Genomic DNA, 21,658 nt, shown 5'->3' with positions numbered 1-21,658 from the left:
AAGGTTCCTTTCCTCTCCTCTGGGGAAGGGACTCAACAAACATGGGAGCTGGGATTGGCTCTCCAGCAGTTTTGGGAATCACATCAATGACATTTTTCTTCATTGGGTGGGAAGAACATTTAAATTACACAAAACTGTCAAGATGGCAATGAAGCCACAGGAGGTGTTCAGGAAGCAGTCTCAGTAACTGGACATCACTCTACAGGGTCCTCCAGTGCAGAGCAGTAGTCTGCTTAAGAGAAGTAATTTCTAAAAAATCTATTTTGTGATTCCTCATGGGAGAGAAGCAGCAGGTATACTTGGTGTCCACTGCTTCTGCAGCTCTTGTGAGGAAAACTCAGAAGTGGAGCAGTGGTGGGAAATGGGGCTTTAGCTGGGATGGGACGGGAGTCCAAGGGGAAGGAACGGGGCTCACAGCATCAGAATGACCAGTCAACCCAATTCAGATTCACTTTTCTCAAGAGGCTATTTAGAGTAGGCCTTGCCCAAAGACAAGGGGGAGAGCAGGACTGTGGCTCCTTGACAGAACATGGATACTTACTGACATGGAGTGGCCTTGGGCACAGTCACAGCCCATGGAACCTGGATCCAAAATGGAGGAATGGTCTTCACATGAGGTATGGTGACCTGATATATGGAGCTTCCTGTTCTGATCTCTTAAACACTGCTTTACGTATGTCCCCATGGCACAGCAGGTGGGGAGGGCCAACTATTCCAGAAATGAAAACCTATATTCTCAGAGAAATCTCAAGCCACAAAAAGGGAGATCCTTCAAAACAACAGAGGAACTGTTGGTCCAAAGAAACACCCATATTTTCATGAAAACACACTGATTTGGTCAGAAAAATGCAATTCAGGAACAAACTGTTACACAACAAAGACAGGACTCTGTCGGCCTGGGCACTGCTCCAGAAGGCTGCCTGGGTGGTATGGGCTACTGGGTATGGGGACAGCCTGGGCTGGACTTTGACACACAAATTCCTCAGTAGGGAACTGGAAAGTCCCAGGCCTGTTTTATGGAAGGGAAACAAGAGTCAAGGAATATTGAAAAGAAAAAAAAAATCCCTGCTTCACCCCACCATAGCCATGAAAGAAGGAAGACACACACACACACACACTCACACACACACAGATGGTGTTCCCTGAAATCAGTCTCAGGCTTACTAGAAGGTGGGTGCTTACACTTTCTGAGGCATGATCCCCAACTTTCCAATGCAGTACTTTTAACCCATAGAGAAGCTGGCAGCTTGACCAGCTGAAGAGTCTTCTGCCAGTTACACCTGAAAATGGCTGCCCAGCTACTCCAAATAAATACGACATGTGTACCCCAAATAGGCAAGGGCCACCTAGGAGGCCTATTAAAAGAACCAAAAGAAACACAACACTCAGTAGCAGCCTTTATGTTTTGCTCTGTTGAGTATCCAGACCTGTTACTGAAGAGGAAACTGAAAACTAAGGGTCCCCCAGAAGTACAGCCAGAGGACTTTTGGCAGCAAACCCCCAACCTGGGATGGGAAGAGGTTGCATCCCCTGGAGCTCTGCTGGGGCACTTCCCAGTCCCATCCTGCTAAGAGGTATCCCAGCTTTCTCCCCTGCTGTCCTCCCAATGCCCTGGGCCATTTTCAGGAAAGTTTGTTCCCATGTATTAAAGGAATGACATATACAGAAATGTCGTCTCCTGAGCCCAGTCGGTCATTAGATATCCGCCATCCTCTGTCCTTCAGGACACCGCGGGCACGCATCACCAGGTCCTGAGCTGCCAGGGTGTACCTGTGTAGGGAGAAGCAGGAATGAGACCAACAGTAAGGCATCAGACAGAATCTGGAGTCGGGGGAGGCTGAGAAGAAGGCATCACTACAGCTGTGTAAACAGTTTTCAAATACCCCTGAAGTCTCAAAAAGTCAGGGCTGAGGCGCCTGGGTGGCTCAGGTCACGATCTCTGGGTCCTGGGATCAAGCCCCACTTTGGACTCCCGGCTCAGTGGGGAGTCTGCTTTTCCCTCTCCCTCTGCCCTTCCCCCCTTGTTCACGCTCTCTCTCTCTCTCTGTATATCTGTCTCAAATGAATAAATAAAATCTTAAAAAAAAAAAAGTCTAGGCCATATTTTCCCAAATTGTGGGATGCCTAACGTGAGATTATTCTTTTAGATGGTAGATGGACAAGGCACCACCTACATTAAATAACCTCCTAAATTAGTCTCCTGTTGAGTCTTTTGAGGTTTTTGGTGATGTCAAGGAGAAAGTCTTTGTTTAGGGTGAGTCTGCCTTTAATATGGATCTGCTCAGGCTCAGAGCTTTGCTTGACAAACCATGCCTAGCTGAAAAAGTACTTGGGAAACATAAGAGCTTTTGTTTTCAGTGTTTATTTTTGGGGCCAATTTCTTTTTTAAGGACAAATGATAGTAATTTTCCCATGTATGGTCAATCTTCTAAAATAAAATTGTTTTTATTTTTTTAAAGATTTTATTCATTTATTTGAAAGAAAGAGAGAGAGAGCAGAAGAAGGGGAAGGGTCAGAGGGAGAAGCAGACTCCCTGCTGAGCAGGGAGCCCGATGCGAGACTCGATCCTAGGACTCCGGGATCACAACTCAAGTCAGAGGCAGCTGCTCATCCAACTGAGCCACCCAAGTGCCCAATAAAATTGTTTTTAAAAAGTGAGTTGATTTAAATAAAAACATTAATAGTACATGTAGCATAGGAATACAGTAAAAATGTGAAGGTGTTTGGGAACGGACTGATAAGCCTTGGTGTGGACGGGCTATCTACCCACTCTTATCAATGCCACACTCTCCTCTTGATCAACGTAGGTTTAGTGGCGGTGGTCCTCCAAGAATTTGAAAATAAGATTGCTCACAGAGATTTAAACTTAAGGAAAAAGAAGGATTACATCATTAGCCAGTGGGAAATATTAATATCTAAAAACCAGTGTGGGAGGGGATTTTGGTGGGTGTGGGCCTGGGTTGGCCTTGAGGCATAAAAAAATGAGACAAAACATTGGCAGGTGGCTATCCAAATACTGATCAGAGAGAGTCTTCGCTGACAGACTTCAAAGAGATTTAGTTCTGCTGGTAGGACCATATTTAGTGTGGATGAATGACTCTCTCAGCCTATGCCATTAAACATGATTCACCGTTAACTCTGATTTCACGTTCACCAAATAACCTGATTCTGATCGGGCTCCTTGTGTAGGCCTGCCTACAGGGAAGGAATGAGCTAGTCATTGTACTCCAAGAGTATCAGTCACTTATATTTCTCCATATAAATGTCAACTGGCATCTCGGTTTCCAGATCAATTTTGTAAGCTTGGTTAGGGTGAGCCCAGGTCTGACAATGAATCTGTTCTTTGTATGTTGATTAAACCCGTTTCTGAACCCGAAAAGCTAAAAGCTAGACTCGGATAAATCACCAAGATAATAAATGTCACTCTGTAAGGAAGGCTTCTTGGAAGGCTTTCACGACAGACCTTTAACAACAGACCACCCTGATGTTACCAGTGGCTTTTCCCTACTTGGGAATATCTCTGCCTTGCCCTCAGGACTGTGATTTTTATGGAATTCGGAACACCAGAAGGCTCTTCTATTTCTTCTGTTAAGACCCTTTATGGATTTACTGAGTCTCCTACTAAAGGAGACTGGCAGAAATAAAGTAAAATAAAAATTAAAAAAATAATAATTAAATAAAAATAAGCAACTGGCATCCAGCCCATCGTTACAATATTTAAGACCAAACTCTGCAGCAGATGATCTCAGGATTAAGATTCCAGGACATAAAGTCCTTGAGATGCAAGTCTTCTTGCAGCCCAGGCAGAGGGGAGGAGTGCAGGACACACTACAGGTGGCAGAGGAGAGGCTATTTGAGTTAATACCAAATAAATGCTTTTCCTCCCAGAGGGTGGCTAGTGGGTGGGGAGGAGAGACACCCTTTTCTATCTGAATGGAGAGAATTTCCAGCTTTGCTCGGAAATGTCTTCAGTTACACTTGAGGGAAGATGCAGCCAGTTAGCCCTTTCGGAGGGCTCCCCTGCTGAGATCAGGAAACAAACAGAAAGGAGTCCAGAGAGGCCTCTGGCTAAAGAGCCAGATAGATGTCCCCAAAACTACACACTGCAGCTTATACTATATTCAGAAGAGTCTCTCATATGCTCACCCCAGAGGACTCTTGGGTTTATATTAAATTGTGTCTGTGAGATAGAACCACGTTGGGAAAGGCTGCCAACGATCTCAGTGGTTGATTATCCTGGTGATTGACTGCGGTGGTCCAGACTTTGGCCTTTCAAGTGAAGAAACCTGGCTGAGTCAATACCAAGTAGATTGATCTCTCTGGGCTGAACACACCCTCACCCAGCTCAAGAGCATGCTGGACAGAGAAAATGATGGCAAGTTACAGTAAAAGATGGCTGACAATAAAAGAAAGATGCTCCAAGATGTCAAAAAACAGAGAAAAGACTCAAGCCAGCTCTCTGTGGCTAGCCTAGGAGAGGCGAACCACCCTGTGGGCCTCTGTGGGTCTACAGCTGTGGGGCAGCGACAGTGAGTTCTAAACAAGGTGAGATGAAGAAGTCATAAAGGAGGGTCACCCTTAGTTCAAGGCAAGAGACCACCCCGATATTGCCACTGCTGGTGACGCGGAGTATTTAAAAAATGGTCAAAATTAGCAGTGGTATTTTAAAAAGCAGCATTAGGTCACCTAGAAAAGATGGTTACCCAGGAAACTCATTTCCCCGAGGGCTCTAGATAATTAAGGTTTTATTCTTAAAAGTGGTTATTGCCTATTCCAAGATAACTTCCCTTGAGCCTGAATTTCTCTTTACCATCCATTCTGTCTTCCCTTAGGTGCTGAACTTCTTGAGACAGAAATCCATTTTTGCTTCTTTAATTTCTTCCCTTTTCCTCCTTAATCTCTTACCAGTGGGGCCACTTCACCTCACTCATCTGGCCTCTTACACCTTGACCTAAAAGCTTCTTCTCAGTACTGTTCAGCTCAACCTTGCTCCAGCAGATACCACTGACCATCTTCTTTGCCTCTGATGTCTCCTGTCTTTCTGAATTCTCCTTTTCGGGGTGGGGTGGGAGAGGGGGTCGGGGGGTAAACAGTTTCCACTCCATTCCACACACCCCAGTTCTCCTGCACCTGAGCTTTCATGACACATGACACAAGCTCTTCTCTCTGATGCTTCTTAAGTTCCTTGGGAGGCCCCAGTTAAGACTTAAGAATTCATCAATAAACACTTATTTTCACTTCTGAAGTGGGACTTGCCCCTCTATCATCCTGAGTTTATGCGATCTTGGGCAAAAAAAGATGGTCATTTTTCGATGATAAAAGCCACAAGACTGAGTAGGACTTCTAAACTTTGTATTTTAAAGTGTATTTCATTAGTGGTACATGGCTAATTAAAATAAAATCTAATCTCATAGTTATTAAGATGTAAGCTATATTTATTATAAAAACTGATATATCTGAGCTTATTTCTGCTATCACTAATATAAATATATATAACTTCCTGTGTGTTTTCTGATTATGTTTTTCTTCATTCTTGCTTTCTGTCAGGTTGATTGCTTTAATACCTTTCCCTCCCTCTACTGGTTTAGAAGTGATAGTTAATTTCTATCATTTTAGCACTTATGCTTAAGTTTTTAATACATAGGTTAATCAGTATTATGTCCTCCTTCAGAAGATAAAGGGATCTTAGAGTGCCTTCTATCATCATCCGTGTTACTGCCAGGTAGTTGAATTTCATCTTTTTTAAGCCTCTGTTAGTCATTATCATTTACAATCCATAACTATGTAAATAAATTAATATACTAACTTCTGTGCTTTTTGAAATGCATTCCTTCCTTCTGGATTTGATTTTTTTTGTGTTGGAGTCCATTTTTAGAAATTCTTTCAACAATGGTCTGAGAAGGATTAAACTCACCCCAGTCTTTGGACCACAAAAATATTTTGTTTTTGTTTTTAATCTTGCCTAATAGCTTTATTGGGTATAGAATTCTGGATTGACTATTATTTTCCCTCAGCATTTTAGAGATAATATTTCATTTATTGTGACTTCTCTTACTGAGAAGACATTTCTTTATAAGGAAATATCTTGGGGTGCCTGGGTGCCTCAGTTGTTAAGCGTCTACCTTCAACTCAGTTCATGATCCCAGGGTCCTGGGATGGAGCCCCATGTCGGGCTCCCTGCTCAGTGGTAAGCCTGCTTCTCCCTCTCCCACTCCCCCTGCTTGTGTTCCCTTTCTTGCTATCTCTCTCTGTCAAGTTAAAAAAAAAAAAATATCTTCTCATTGGTAACCTTTTAAGTTTTTACTGTTGTTATCGATTGTATGAAGTTACATACAATCGATAACAATAAATAACAATCGATAACAATCGAAAATAAAGGGATCTTAGAATGCCTTCTATCATTATCCGTGTTACTGCCAGGTAGTTGAATTTCATCTTTTTTAAGCCTCTGTTAGTCATTATTATCATTTACAATCCATAACTATGTAAATAAATTAATATACTAACTTCTGTGCTTTTTGAAAAGACATAACAATGCAAGACATAACAATGAGGATTCCTTTTTATCTATCATGGTTGAAAATCTGTTTTACTCCTTCAAATAAGAGGATATTTCTTTGGTTATGGAAAGTTTTTCAACTGTGAACTTTTTGAATATTGCTTGCACTCTATTTTTTTTTTAATATTTTCTCCTATTAGACCTTCCCCATTTTGCCTTCCAGACTTCTACTTCTTTTGTGTCTTCTTTTTTCTCTTTTGATTTCTATAAATTCACTAATTCCTGATTTAGCAGTTTACTCTTCAATCCATTCAGTACAGTTAACTCTTTAACAACATGGAGGTTAAGGGACACCAATCACCAGTCACAGTCAAAAATCCAAGTATAACTTCTGGGTCTCCAAAAACTTAACTACAAATAGCCTATTGTTGCCCAGACACTTTACTGATGACATAAACAGTCAGTTAATACATATTTGGTATGTTATACTTATTACACTTACTATATTCTTACAATAAAGTAAGTTATAGAAAACATTATTGAAACACATTTAAAGTACTTTGTCTAAAAAAATCCATGTATAAGTGGACTAATGCAGTTGAAGCCCATGTTATTCAAGGGTGAACTATGGTAACTTTATTTTAGTGATATACTTTTCCCCCATTGTGAATTTCCATTTGGTTGTTTTCCAAATTCAGTTCTTCGTGCCTTGTGGTTCTATCTGTACAAGTTTAAAGTTTCAACCTGTTCTACTGGGTTTTCTTTGGAGAGGTAGAGAGAAGGCTCCATTGTGTCTAGTTATTCTTTCTCACAGTGGGTTTGAAGATGTTTCTCTTTGGTAGGATTGCTAACTCTGTGCCCTAGGTTACAGAGAGATTTTTAAATTTGCTTTTACTAGGAAACACTATGGGTTTTTCCAACTGTAGAACATGTAATTTCTTGGTTTAGGATTCTCATAACACAGGAGTGGTTTGAGGTTTAACTTCCCACTTCCTGTGCAGTGAGTCTACCCAACCATATCCCCTCCTCAAAGAACTTCAGTTTCATCAGGTTCTTGCCGTCATCCATGTATCCATGTGCCTCAGGGAAGGACGGCCCCGACCTGAGTGGGAGGCTTAGGGAGAATGCCTAGGATCACTTCTTCCAACACTGTTGCCAGAAGCTCAGATTCCTCCACGTGATTTCTCTTTGCCAGACTTCTCAGATGAGTGTGGTAACCCCTCTGTAAAAGCAGCCTGTGTGGATAACTGAAGGGGACTGAGTAGATGCTGTATTCAGTGACTTAACAGTACAGCTGAACTCTTTAAGACCAATTCCCTGACATTTCTTTCAGGCTATAGGAGATCCAGTCCTGAAATGAAGTCGGAAACAACATTCAGGTAAAATGAGGGCACTTGTAGGAGCTTCCCTCATAAATGATCAACTCGACAGAACCCCAGAAACCAGTTCTTGGGAGACGGTTTATATCTCAACTCCAGTATTCAGCCAGGCTGGTGGTCATTTCAAAACCCACTGGCATCCATATTCAAGAGCCAACTTGCCCCAGGCATGAAACCATTTGTAAGGTTGCTTTATATCAAAACTGGTACAAGAGGAAAGAACTTTCTCTGGACAAAAAGAACTCAGTATCCCAACTCCCATTTGGTTTTCTTCCAATTTCTACTTGACAAAGTCTGTCTGGTTTGGTGACTATGAAAGAAATTGCTAAATGTAGCAGTAAAATGGGAGAGCTCTACAGATTTTGGTACTGAGACTCAGCACAAGGGCAGACATGTGCCACAGGCAGAGTTAAAACTTGAAATGTGAGTACAAAAATATACAGGAGAGGAGCAAAGAAGAATATGGCACAGCTGAAGACAGTGACAGGGAAGCGGATTCCATTGCACACGGGCTGAGGGTGTGAGGCGGCGGAAGAGCCCGGCCATTCTGGAAGCTGGATGTGGAGCGGACGAAGGAAGGGCCATTCCTGGATGCTTTATTCAGAATGCTTGGTCAGAACACATGAGAGAACTGCTGGAGCAGTTTGAAGGACTCGCTCTCTTCTAAGAAAGACTCTCCCTGGGAGACAAGTTTTGTATTTTGAGAACATTTTTCTTCTCTGGCTGCAACTTTCAATGTTGATCAGCAAAGCTCTGCTGAAAGAAATGGCTGCCAGAGAGGGAGCTAACTTGGCACAAGGCACAGGCCCTGGCTCAGAGGCTTCCTCGGGCTCCGAGCGGGAGGGAGCAGAGAAAGGACAGCAGGGGAGGGAGGAAAACAGAGGAAGAGGGCTGAAGGACTATGGGAAGTCCAGAAGCTCTTTCACAGCGGCACTAACAGAGTGGAAGGCGGCCCATAAATCCTCAATTGTCTCTGTTGTCCCCGCCGTTTCTGTGGCAGTTCTTACTTCTTTCACCTCCTCACAGCAGAGCACACAAAGGGGCTCAGGGTGTGTGTGTGGGTTGCCTAGGGTCCAATCGTGGTTTTACCACCACCCACTTGGGCACTCTGGGAAAATTCCAGAGCCTCTTGGAGCCCTTCTTTTCTTACTTATAAATCTGGAATGATGACAGGGCAGACCTCAAAGGCTCCTGCAAAGAACGAACGAGATCCTTCCACAGAGCCCCCAGCACCGTCTCGGCACTTGGTCGGAGGTCAGTACACGTCAGTTATCATTTTCCTCATTAATTGTAAAATGTCTTTCTCTTCCCCAAGGGATTTGCCTTCCGTCATCCAACTCTTAGAGAGCATGTTTCTCACAGAGACCGCATTTGAATCAGCACTGGTGTCAAAGCTACGTCCATTTCAGGCCTCAGGCTATCACCATGCCTTAAAGGCTTTAATAGTTCCAGTTGGGTGGGAACTGCTATTTGCCATTTAGATGGTACAGATCAGGGTCTCACAAGAGGGAGGTAGGTGGCAGGAACTGGGGAATTAATGGGTTCCAAATATTTGCATATAAAAGGCTGCCTCCATCTGCTGATGCCCGGCAGTAATAGAGTGTGATGGGAACAGAGGAGGAATCTTCTTTGCATTCTGAGTAGGCCTTTGAAATTTAAGAGGTGGAAAAGCTCTCCCAAGCTTTTGAACATGGGCAGGGCTCTATGGTGACCAGGTGGGTTGGGGCTGAGGGGCAGCTTGGAGAGGGCTTCCTTACTGTATTTGGACCTGGGCAACTCATCCCAGGAGGAGGCATCTCTCAGGCTCACTGCTGGGAGCTGAACCACACCGGTCCCTTGTCTGCCTCTAAACTCACTGAAGCCACTCGTGACCACTTCCGTCCCCGGGCCTGGGGTGCACAGATTCCACTCAGGTGGGAGTTCCTGAGACACTGGAATAATGACAGCTCTGTGACATGGCCATTTTGTACATGAGAGGTTAATGTGCCAGCAGGTACAAGGCCACAGACCCAGAAGAGCTGCCCATGCCCACAGGAGACACGGGAGAGGACGAGAACACCTGCCGGGACTCCTCCAGCCCTCTGCCCCTGGCACCAGCCCCAAAACCCCCACCCCAGTTCCTTACGTGGTGTGTGTTTATTTTCATTTGTTTCCCAAATAGCAAAATTTCAACGTGAGAGGCAGCAAAAGAACATTCCCTTCACAATCTCCCCCTGGCAGGCCCTTTAAAATGCCCTGATATTCCAACTAAGTGCCACACAGCTCCGCTCCGGCGGCCACAGAAACAGCCGTGAGGAAGGGCAGAGGGGCCTGGTGGCTTGCTGTTCAGAGACTGTTAAAGGCAGGGTCACAGACTGACTTCCTAGTTCCCATGGTTCTAAATATGCTAAGCACTGCAAAAAAAAAAACAACAACAAAAAAACAAACCCAAAATGCAGATTTTTATCTGGTCTTCAAATAGCAGATCAAGCACTCACAAATTTGTTCTTCAAACATGTAATTGATATTGGGGGGGTGGTGGGGGAACACTTCCTTTATTGCATTTGAGGCATAGTTTTTCAAAACCATGCAGTGCTGGTAGAAATTAGTTCAGCTAATTCACGGAAAGATTTCATAAAAAGAACTTTTGTCTTTTGCCAAAATAAATTTCACATTATCAAGAAAATACCAACTACCAATTAATAGCTGCCCGCATGGGATGTTGTCCGTGTCAACGGTGGTTTTGCGAGTTAACTTCCCACGGAGGAATCTCTTCCTCATAGACGCACACAGATCTGAGTCTCAGAGAGCAGGGATGTGAAGAACATCATCTGAAGCTGTAAGGGCCTATTCAGCCAGAGCGGCCCCACCCTGGTTGAACTGCCATTTTGTTGTAAAACTTAAATTGACCCCCCCCCCCCGCCCCGCCCCCCAGGGGAACTTACTTAAAAGCAAGTCCGGGAAACCAGTACAAGGGTGGGTCAGGCCAGGTGGAGGTATTCAATCAGTGCGGGCGCATACTGTCTCCTAGCTACCAAGGAGTATGGGCCCCGCCCTTTGGGCACCTTTCGGGGGCCAATTCTGAACTAGGTGATAGGCTGGTTCAAATGTCTACTAGGGTAAATTGTAATTCAAATGGTTGCCTAGCATCACTGTGGAGTTTCCTGTGTGTGTTACAATCTCACTGGCCAGCCAGGCCCAACCACATGGCCTTTGCTCTATAAAAGTTAGTCTGGAAAGCAGGGAGGGGTTGTCCTCTGTGAGGGGCAGCCCCGACCAGTCTCTTTGATGGTCGGTCTGATTCCTGATGCTTGGCGTGAAATAAAGCTTTGCTTGACCTTCGCTTTTTATCAGTCTCACTCCTTTAATCACGGACCCATTATTGGGGTACCCAATTTGGGGGGGACCCAACAAAGTGTGACCATCAACGAGGGTTCTCTCTCTTTTTTGAAGATTTATTTGGCAGAGAGAAAGTGCGTGTGTGTTCTCTCCACAAACAGGGGGAGCAGCAGAGGGAGAGGGAGAAGCAGACTCCCCACTGAGAGAGAGCCCAATTGGAGCTTGGGGCTCAATCCCAGGACTTGGGATCATGACCTGAGCCGAAGGCAGACGCTTAACCGACTGAGCCACTCGGGCGCCCCAAGATGACTTCTCTTGTTAGGGAAACGCTTTGGAATTTATGGTATATTGGTAACTACAGATTTAATAGCTCATAAAAAGCCCCTTGCATGGGGCGCCTGGGTGGCTCAGTGGGTTAAAGCCTCTGCCTTCGGCTCAGGTCATGATCCCAGGGTCCTGGGATCAAGCCCTGAATCGGGCTCTCTGCTCAGCAGGGAGCCTACTTCCTCCCCTCTCTCTCTGCCTGCCTCTCTGCCTACTTGTGATCTCTGTCAAATAAATTAAAAAAAAAAAAAATTAAAAAAAAAAAAAGCCCCTTGCATGTCATGACAGGGGGACCGAGGGTCAGTAGGTCCACGTTACAAAGAGGAAGTTTCCACAGACAGGTTTCGGGCAAAATTGCCACAGCATTTAGAAAGTGACCGCATACTGTGCTCTCATGTTTGGTGAACCATTCTTCAGCCCTAGTTCGCTCCTGCTTTGCCCCTGCCCTTCCCCCTCAGTCATATCGACAATTTATTACTTTCTGACAGAATATTAAGCATCCTCTTTGAATGTTTACACACTTGCCTCTATTTTGAATATTCATCACAGGAGATCTACCACTGAATTTTCTACCACTAAATTTTGACAAGAGGGGACAAGTCAGTCCCTCGTTGGCCTCAGAAAACCCCTTCCAGCCCTTTCCCCAGAAGCCTTTCCAAATTGTGCAGGATGTTTAGGCCTCAGTAGAGAATCTTCCTGGTATTACAGAGAACTACAAGTTTGTGTAGCCCAACCTCCATGAGTTCCAACCACCCAACTCAAGTGCTAGCTTGGAATACTTCCTGTGAACAGTTCCATGCGTAACCCCACTACGGACACACAGAAGGACCAGCTCTGCTCTACTTCAGGGCATACTCCAAGCAAAAGAAAAGAAAAAAAGAAAAATAAAGGAGCAAGGAGAGAAAGGAAACGAGGAAAGAAAGAAAGAGGAAGGAAGAAAGGGAGAAAGAGAAAGAAAAGCAAGCAAGCAAGCCAGCCAACCAACCAACCAGGCCCCACCTTCCAACATGATTAAATAGGTAAACCTTTGGTCCTGGGCTATACACGTGGGGAGAAGTGAACCTTCTGGTCAAGGAAGAACCCACAGAGCCTCTGTGGTTATAAAGTGGGTCCTTCCTCCTCACGGACATTACAACTTTGACTAAAATTCATTAGGATGACTTTCCCTCGTATTTCAATAGCACAGGAAGATCAGAACAGCTCCCAGTTGGAACAACCCCCTACCACAGCCTTTGGGACCGAGCTCTCCATGGGCCACACAAAGAGAGACACTCCTCCAGGGCACGAGTGTGGACCTCACCTCCCAAATCACACACAGAATATGTACAAATATGTCACCCGTGAAAGAGAAAAGTTTATATCACTTCTAAGCCATGAGTGTGAAATAAATTCAGTTTTTCTGATTTCCTAGCACAGTTTAATACAAAGGAGCAAAGGGGCTAGAGAAATAACCCACATTTCGTGCTTTCACCATCAGATTGCACAGGCGATTTCCTGATTATGGATTATGGAATGAATAGAATTACATACACTTCCTGTCATTATTATAGACTTCCTTTCCTAAACTAATTTCCACATTTGTTAATCTGGTGAGTTCCTGGGGTGCCTGGGTGTCTCAGTTGGTTAAGCATCTGCCTTTGGCTCAGATCATGATCCCAGGGTCCTGGGGATTGAGCCCCCCATTGGGCTCCCTGTTCAGCTGGAGGCCTGCTTCTCCCTCCTCCTCTGCCCCTTTCTCTGTTGGTGATCTCTTGCTCTCTGCCAAAGAAAAAAATTCTAAAAAAAAAAAAAAAAAAATCTTGTGAGTTCCTAGGGTCAGCCACACATGGCCCGTTTGCCTCTCACACCTCGTGTGTGGACAGCACCCTACGCTCAGCCCAGTCAGCCACCCTGTCCTCCCTCCCCAGCCGCACCTTGCCCTTCCGCTGCCCCGCTCTCCCTCCTCCTCATTTGCTCTCCAGGTCTAAGGTTAGACACCCCTTCCTGTGGGATGCTTTCTTGGCTATCCCTTGCTCTGGGCTCAGCTGCCTTTAATGACTTCTACTGTAACTTCCTTAAGTGTCCATAACCCCCTCTAGACTTTAAACTCCCAGAGGGCAGGAGCCAGGTCTGTTTGCTTCCCAGGTTTCTTCCCCAATACCCAGCAGACCATGGCTTATAAAACATGTCCTGAGTAATATTTCCTAAATGAATGAATCTGAATGGGAGTTATGTGGCAAAGGAGAAACCTCTGCCCATAAGGTCTTCCTTGCTTAAGGTCTCAAGAGCCAACCAGAATTTTTTCTGATCTCCAGCCCAGTATTCTCCTTCTTACCAATAAAACGGTGCTTATCTTACAACTTTCCCTTTCACTCATTCATCTACTAAATACAGAAGTCTTTCTTAGGCTTTAGTTTGCCATCTTCCCTGAAAGGCAGACACAAAACCCTTTTCTTTACTGCCCTGTTTGTTCCACAGAAATCCCTCTAAGGCCGGCCTCTGAAGGCAGCAGTTCTGTGGAACCCTGGAGCCCGCTCTCACCGGGTGTGCACCTGCCCAGCAACAAAACTGTCCGTAGGTTATACCACTCCCTGGAGGGCAGATTTGTTGCCATGGAGAGAGATGGGCTGGTAAGCAAACCAGCCTGGAGAGATTTAAAAAAAAAAAAAAAAAAAAAAAAAAAGTGTCAGGTGCCTTTGCACTCGTACCTGTCATCTGGCTTTGCAAAGCTTCATAAAAATAATCACAGTAGAGAAAACCAGCCAGAATGTTGCTAACAAGCAGGATATAAAACACAGGTTAAAACTAAAAGCTCAACAGGAGAAAATTTAATTTAAGTTCAAATAAAAGAATCCAGGGACGCCTGGGTGGCTCAGTTGTTAAGCCTCTGCCTTCGGCTCAGGTCATGATCCCAGGGTCCTGGGATCGAGCCCGGCATCGAGCTCTCTGCTTGGCAGTGGGAAGCCTGCTTCTCCCTCTCCCACTCCCCCTGCTTGTGTTCCCCCTTTCGCTGTGTCTCTGTCAAATAAATAAATAAAATCTTTTAAAAAAAGAGAGAATCCAAACAATTAGATACCAAACAAGTCAAGGAAGAGAGAGACAGCCTCATTTCACTTTTTTCCTAAAGGAATACTTTTCGTTGGGAAATATATGAAACATAGAAAAATAGCACCAAACACAGAATAACAACAATAAATACCCATTACTGCTTAGTGATGAGTAGGCACTTCACTTCACGGAGATGTATGAAGTCAGTACTGTCGGAACCCCCATTTCACAGAGGAGGAAGCTGAGGCACTGAGAGGTTAAGAAACACAAGTCTAGAAAGGGGCAGAACCAGGATTTGAACTCAGGCAGTTTGACTCAGTTCCATGCTAGTAAGCACTGGGACTACGCTGCCTCTCATAGTTTACACAGGAACAAATGCAAACAACAAATAAGTAGTTTCAAAGCAGCATGCATAATCATGTACCTGCCATCTAGCTAAAGGAATAAGCACCAAGAAGTACCTCACCCCTTCTACCAACATAACTATTATCCTCAATTTTGGGTTAATTGTCATGCTTTTTGTTACAGTTTTAGTATCTATATACCTAAATGATATATTGTTAGTTTTCTACTTCATGTAAATAGAATCATAATATGTGCATTTTTTTAAAGATTTTACTTATTTATTTGAGAGAGAGTGCGAGAGAGGGGAGAATTTTGGAGTCACAGGATGTGCAAAGGCCCAACTTCTACAGATTCACAAAGCCATCTGTGTTACTCCGTTTTCTTAATTTGTGCCTCTCTGCTTACAGCAGTTGAGTGTTTTAAAAATACATTTACTGGCTATTAATGTTCTTCTGTGTCATGAGTGTTTGGTTTTTTGCTCATTTTTCTTTTTTTTTTAATTTATTATTTTTTAAAGATTTTATTTATTTATTTGACAGAGAGAGATCACAAGCAGGCAGAGAGGCAGGCAGAGAGAGAGGAGGAAGCAGGCTCCCCGCCGAGCAGAGAGCCCAATGCGGGGCTCGATCCCAGGACCTCGAGATCATGACCCGAGCCGAAGGCAGCGGCTCAACCCACTGAGCCACCCAGGCGCCCCTTTTGCTCATTTTTCTACTGGGTTGTTTGTGTTTCCTTTATCGACCTGTGAGAGTTCACTGTATTTTATGGCTATGAATCCCTCTTCACTGATACAAGTTGCAAAAATCATTTCCCAGCTTGTGCTTGTCATTTTACTCTCTTTATGTTGTCTTTTCAAGAATGAAAGTTGCTAGTTTTAATGCAGTTAAGGTTATCAATCTTTTATTGTCTGTGCTTTCTGGGTCTTCTTTAAGAAATCTTTCTCTATGGGCGCCTGGGTGGCTCAGCAGGTTAAAGCCTCTGCCTTCAGCTCAGGTCATGATCCCAGGGTCCTGGGATGGAGCCCTGCTTCGGGCTCTCTGCTCAGCAGGGAGCCTGCTTCCTCTTCTCTATCTGCATGTCTCTCTGCCTACTTGTGATCTCTGTCTGTCAAATAAATAAATAAAATCTTAAAAAAAAAAAAAAAGAAAAAAAGAAATCCTTCTCTAAGATCATAAAGACAGTCTCTCCCAAAGTATTTTCTAGAAGTTGTATTTATTTTGCCTTTCACATTTAAGTCTAAATTTGCATGGATTTGATTTTAGTCTATGGTGTGAGGAAAGGATTCCATTTTTAATTTTTTCTACGCTGTTTTAATTGTTCTGATTTTGTCTTACTGTCTAGAAGGGTAAGACCCATACAGAAATGCCACAAACGTTCATGGCATCTTGTTCTTCCACATACATCTTAGAATAAGGTTATGAAGTTGTACAAAAACCTCACTGGAATTCTGGTTATAATTGTACTGCCTCTAAAGATCAGTAAGGGCGAATTAATATCTTTACAATGTACCTATGAAAGAATACACGTATCTTCACAATATCCTCACATTCACTTTGTGAATCTACGAATCTGACTACTCTAAGTACCTCATATAAATTGAATCATATTCAGTATTTGTTTTGTGACTGGGTATTTCACTTGGTATAATGTCAATACCCACCACCCATTTTGTAGCGTCTGTGAGAATTTCGTTCTTTTATAAGGCTGATTAATATTCCATTTCATTGCATTATATGCCACATTTCCCTTACCCATTCATTCACTGGTGGACATATGACTTCCTTCCACATATTAGCAATCATAAATAACACTGCTATGAACATGGGTGTACAAATACCTGTTTGAGTCCCTGTTTTCACTTCTTTGGGGTATATACCCAGAAGCGGATTGTTAAATCATATGATTATTATGTTTAACTTTTTACGGAACCATTATACTGTTTTCCATTTTACATTCTTAACAGTAATGCACAAGGGTTCCCATTTCTCCACATTCTCACCAACACTTGTAATTTTCTGTTTTATTTTTTTAATTTTTTTTTTGTTCTTTTTGTTTGTTAAAGAGCTATCCTGATGGGTGAGGTGGTATCTCATTGTGGTGCTGATTTGCAATTTCCTAATGTGTTAGTTGCTTTAAACAACAAACTCTGGCTTTATCATTAAAAAATTTTTTTAAAATTTTTAATTGAAGTATAGTTGACATGAAGTATTATATTAGTTTTAGATACAAACATAGTGATTTGCAATCATGTATTATGAAATGCTCACCGTAAGAGTAGTTACCATCTGTCACCATACAAAGTTACTATGATATTACTCACTACACTGCCTGTATTGTACTTTTCATCCTCACGATTTATTTTCTATCTGGAAGTTTGCAGCTCTCAATCCTCTCCACCTGTTCCTCCAATCTCCCAGCTCCCATCCCCTCAGGCAACCATCAGTTTGTTGCCTGCATTTATGAGTCTGTTTCTGTTTGACTGTTCCTTTGTTTTGTTTTTTACATTCCACATTAAAGTGACATCATATGGTATCTGTCTTTCTTGGATTTAGTTCACTTAGTGTAATACCCTCCAGCTATGTTGTTAAGAATGGCAAGATGCCCCCCTTTTTTTATGGCCGAGTAATATCCCATTGTGTATATACACCACATGTTCTTTGTCCATTCATCAGTGGACACTGAGGCTGCTTCCATATCTTGGCTACTGCAAGTAAAACCAATCATACGGTGTTGTTTTTAATTTTTTGAGGAACTGTGCATACTGTTTTCCATAGTGGTTGTACCGATTCACATTTCTACCATTAGTACAGGCGGGTTTCCTATTCTCCACATCCTTGCCAAACTTGTTATTTATCTTTTTGATAAATAATGATAAATAATAAATAATTCTGTTGTTAGGTGCTATCTCTTGCTGGTTTTGATTTACATGTCCCTGATGATTAGTGATATTGAGCATCTTTTCATGTGTCTTTTGGCCATCCGTAAGTCTTCTTTGGAAAAATGTCTAGTCAGGTCCTTTGCCCATTTTTTATTCCCCTGGAGTGTTGAGTTACAGGAGTTCTTTATATATTTTGAGTATTAACCCTTTATTAGATATATCAACGACTGTAAAAATCTTCTCCCACTCAATAGGTTGCCTTCTCATTTTGTTGATGGTTTCCTTTGCAGTGCAACAGCTTTTTAGTTTGATGCTGTCCCAATTATTTATTTTTGCTTTTGTTTCCCTTGCCTAGGGAAACACATCCAGAAAAACATTGCTAAGGCCAACAGTTTATGGCCTATGTTTTCTTTTAGGAGTTTTATGGTTTTAGGTTTTTATTCTATTTTGAATTTATAAGATATAAGTAAGTATAAATATGGTATAGAAAGTGGCCCAGTTTCATTCTTTCACATGTAGCTGTCCAGTTTTCCCAATACCATATGTTGAAAAGACAGTTTTTCTCCACTGTACATTCTTGCCTCTGTAGATTGAATATTAAAATGTGGCCTTATTTCTGGACTCTCTATTCTGTTCCCTATGTATCTATTTTTGTGCCAGTACCATACTGTTTTAATGACTACAGCTTCATAGTATATCTTGAAATTTGGGATTGTGGTATCTCTGCTTTGTTCCTTCTTCTCAACATTGCTTTGGCAATTTTTCTGTGGTTCCATATAAACTTTAGGATTATATGTTCTAGTTCTGTGAAAAATACTTTTGGTATTTTGATAGAGATTGCACTGAATCTGTAGATTGCTTTGAGTGGTACAGACATTTTAATAATTGTTCTTCTAATCCATGAGCATGTAATGTTTTTCCATTTCTTTTTGTCTTCTTCCATTTCTTTCATCCATGTCTTACAGTTTTCAGAGTATAGGTCTTTACCTCCTTGGTTAAATTTATTCCTAGGTATTTTATTCTTTTTGATGCAGTTGTAAATGGGACTGTTTTCTTACATTCTCTTTCTGCTAGTTTGTTATCAGTGTAGAGAAACTCAACAGATTCCAGGATACTGATTTTGTATTTTGCAACTTAATTCATTTATCATTTATTTTTATTGAATATCTGTTCTCTATTTTATTATCTATATTTTTTCCCATTAGTTCTGTGTTTATTCTGCTATTTCACTTCTTAAATTTAGATGCTATTATAAAAAATAAGGGCAGCAGACCTAATATTTAAAATTAGGACAGGTGTTTACTAATAGCCTGTACTCAAAAACAGAACATATGGTCCACAAGTAGATACTTCCACTCCCTTGGCTCCTAGAATCTAGAAGTTATAAGAGGCCTTAGGTACATGTTTATGTGGTAATATAGACAGAACTAGCCCCATAACACAATTCAGTCCCTGAGGTCCTAGTCTGAGAAAATCTTTCTCTGTGCTAATGAGTCTAGAGCTCGTGACCAGGGTTTTCTTGGGATATAGTGGGGAGTTCCAGAAAGAGCTATCCTATAACATGGAGGGGATATAGGTATTTCTGGCAGGTCAGGGGTGAGTGGAGTCTTTATCTATGCATAGCTCATTCAGTTACACCAAAATTAAAAAATAAAAAGCATGCACATGAGAAAGAGAGAGAGAAACTCAAGCAGACTCTGTGCTGAGTGCAGAGCCTTACATGGGGCCCCATCGCATGACCCATCGCATGACCCTGAGATCACAACATGAGCCAAACAAGTGTTGGAAACCCAACCGACTGTACCACCCAAGTAGCCCCAAACCCAAGTAATTTCAAATTTTTTGACTTATAAATTATGTAGAAGTTTGGTTTCTGATTCCATGTAGGTTTTACTTCCCTTGCTTAGTTGAAAATTATACATTCTGTTTGTTTTCTATAGTTTTCTTAGCTACTTAAACACATTTAGAGTCTAAAGTTAAACTCCTTTTTTTTTTTTTTTAAAGATTTTATTTATTTATTTGACAGAGATCACAAGTAGGCAGAGAGGCAGGCCGGGGCGGGGTGGGTGAGAAGAAGGCTCCCCGCTGAGCAGAGAGCCTGATGCGGGGCTCGATCCCAGGACCCTGGGCCAAAGGCAGAGGCCCCAACCCACTGAGCCACCCATGTGCCCCTAAAGTTAAACTCTTTTAAGAGAACCTCTTTTCCAACAGAATCACAGCACACTGTAACTGACTGCCAATCCCCCTTGCCAATTTATTGTTTTTATTTAGTATTTTAATTCTACCATATTTAGTACCACACATTAGACATTGTTTCTGTTTTGTATAGCCAATGTATCTACAAATTTACTAAGCTTCTACCTTAATAAGCCATTTTACTTCTCAGATCTTCCATCTAGGACCATTTCCTTTTTTTTTTTTATCTGAGTGCATCCTTTGGAATTTTCTTCAGAGCAGTTTGGTTGGTATTAAAAATTCCTCAGGTTGTGTTTTGCCTAAAAATGTCTTTAATTTATCCTCTTTAATGATATTTTTACAACATATGAAAAATTCTTCCATATATGTTAAAAAAAAACCTTTCATGTTAATAAAATATTCTTAGACAACTGAAGATATAACTCCACTGTATTTTGGATCCTATTGTTGTTTCTGAAAAGTCAGCTTTCGGTCTAGTTATATATATATTTTATAAATATATATATTTATATATTTTTATATATATCTGTTTTGCCTTTCTTTCTGGCTGCTTTCATTATTTTGTTTGTTTAAAGTTCTTCAGTTTCATTATGAAGTACTAATAATTTCCATTTCTTTTGCTTGAGATCTTTTGGGCTTTCTGGATCTTCAGTTTATTATCATCATTCAACAATTATGGAACTTTTTCTTTTTCTTCTCATCTACAGTATTTCCTTTTTGGAACTGAGAGCATCTTAGGTCATTCCCCTAGACTCATAATCTCATTTTTATATTTTCCCTCCTCTTTGTCTCTCTGAGCCATATTCCGGACTATTCAATTTTCTAGTTCACCAGTGTTTTCTTCAGCTATCCCTAATCTGTTTAATGCACTGAGTTTTTAACTCTCACTTTTATATCTGTCATCTCCTGAAATTCCATTTCCTTATTTTTAAAATCTGTGTAGTCAATTTATAGTCTCTTGTCCTTGTTCCTATTTTTTTTTAAAGGTTTTATTCATTTATTTGACAGAGATCACAAGCAGGCAGAGAGATGGGGAAGTAGGCTCCCTGCTGAGCAGAGAGCCCGACGTGGGACTCGATCCCAGGACCCTGAGATCATGACCTGAGCCGAAGGCAGAGGCTTTAATCCACTGAGCCACCCAGGTAGCCCCCCTTGTTCCCATTTTTAACACTTTTTTTTTTTAAAAGATTTTATTTATTTATTTGACAGAGAGAGACAGAGAGAGTAAGAGGGAACACAAGCACGGGGGAGGGAGAAACAGGGTTCCCGCAGAGCAGGGAGCCTGATGCGGGGCTCAATCCCAGACCCTGGGATCAGGACCTGAACTGAAGGCAGATGCTTAATGACTAAACCACCCAGGCACCCTCTATTTTCAACACTTTTAAAAACATTTCTGGAAAAAAAAAACCAACAAAAAACCTTTTCTGAAAAGTTAAAATATTTCCATTTTTGGCTGACAAATTCAAGAATGAAGTACTTGTAGGTTACACTCCACTGGCTGCTGCTATTACTGGCTTTTACTCACGGTGACTTGTTTCCTTGTGTTCTAAGTGAACGCCGCCTTTCTCCTGAGGGGACTTCTGTTTATTTCTGAGACTCACCTAGAGTTGTGTGGGATACTTACACTGCCATTATGCTACAAGTGAAAACCTCCTCTAATTTTTCTCTCCTTTCTCTACGCTTCTCAAAAGA

General features: G+C 42.1%; 1 protein-coding gene across 1 annotated transcript in view; it reads right to left on the bottom strand.

Annotated features, from left to right (window-relative positions):
* Positions 1–1,119: 1,119 nt before the first annotated feature.
* The window catches only part of LOC111160197 (protein phosphatase, Mg2+/Mn2+ dependent 1H), a 256,386-nt gene continuing 235,847 nt past the window's right edge, over positions 1,120–21,658 (bottom strand). The window contains exon 10 of the mRNA XM_022523104.1: positions 1,120–1,770. Coding sequence (XP_022378812.1) covers positions 1,623–1,770 — 148 coding nt within the window. The 3' untranslated portion in view covers positions 1,120–1,622. The remainder of the gene's footprint in view (positions 1,771–21,658) is intronic.

This window comes from Enhydra lutris, unplaced genomic scaffold (assembly GCF_002288905.1).
Source record: "Enhydra lutris kenyoni isolate GAN:26980312 unplaced genomic scaffold, ASM228890v2 scaffoldscaffold74, whole genome shotgun sequence".
Lineage (NCBI taxonomy): Eukaryota > Metazoa > Chordata > Mammalia > Carnivora > Mustelidae > Enhydra > Enhydra lutris.
This window is presented reverse-complemented; position numbering and strand designations above follow the sequence as displayed.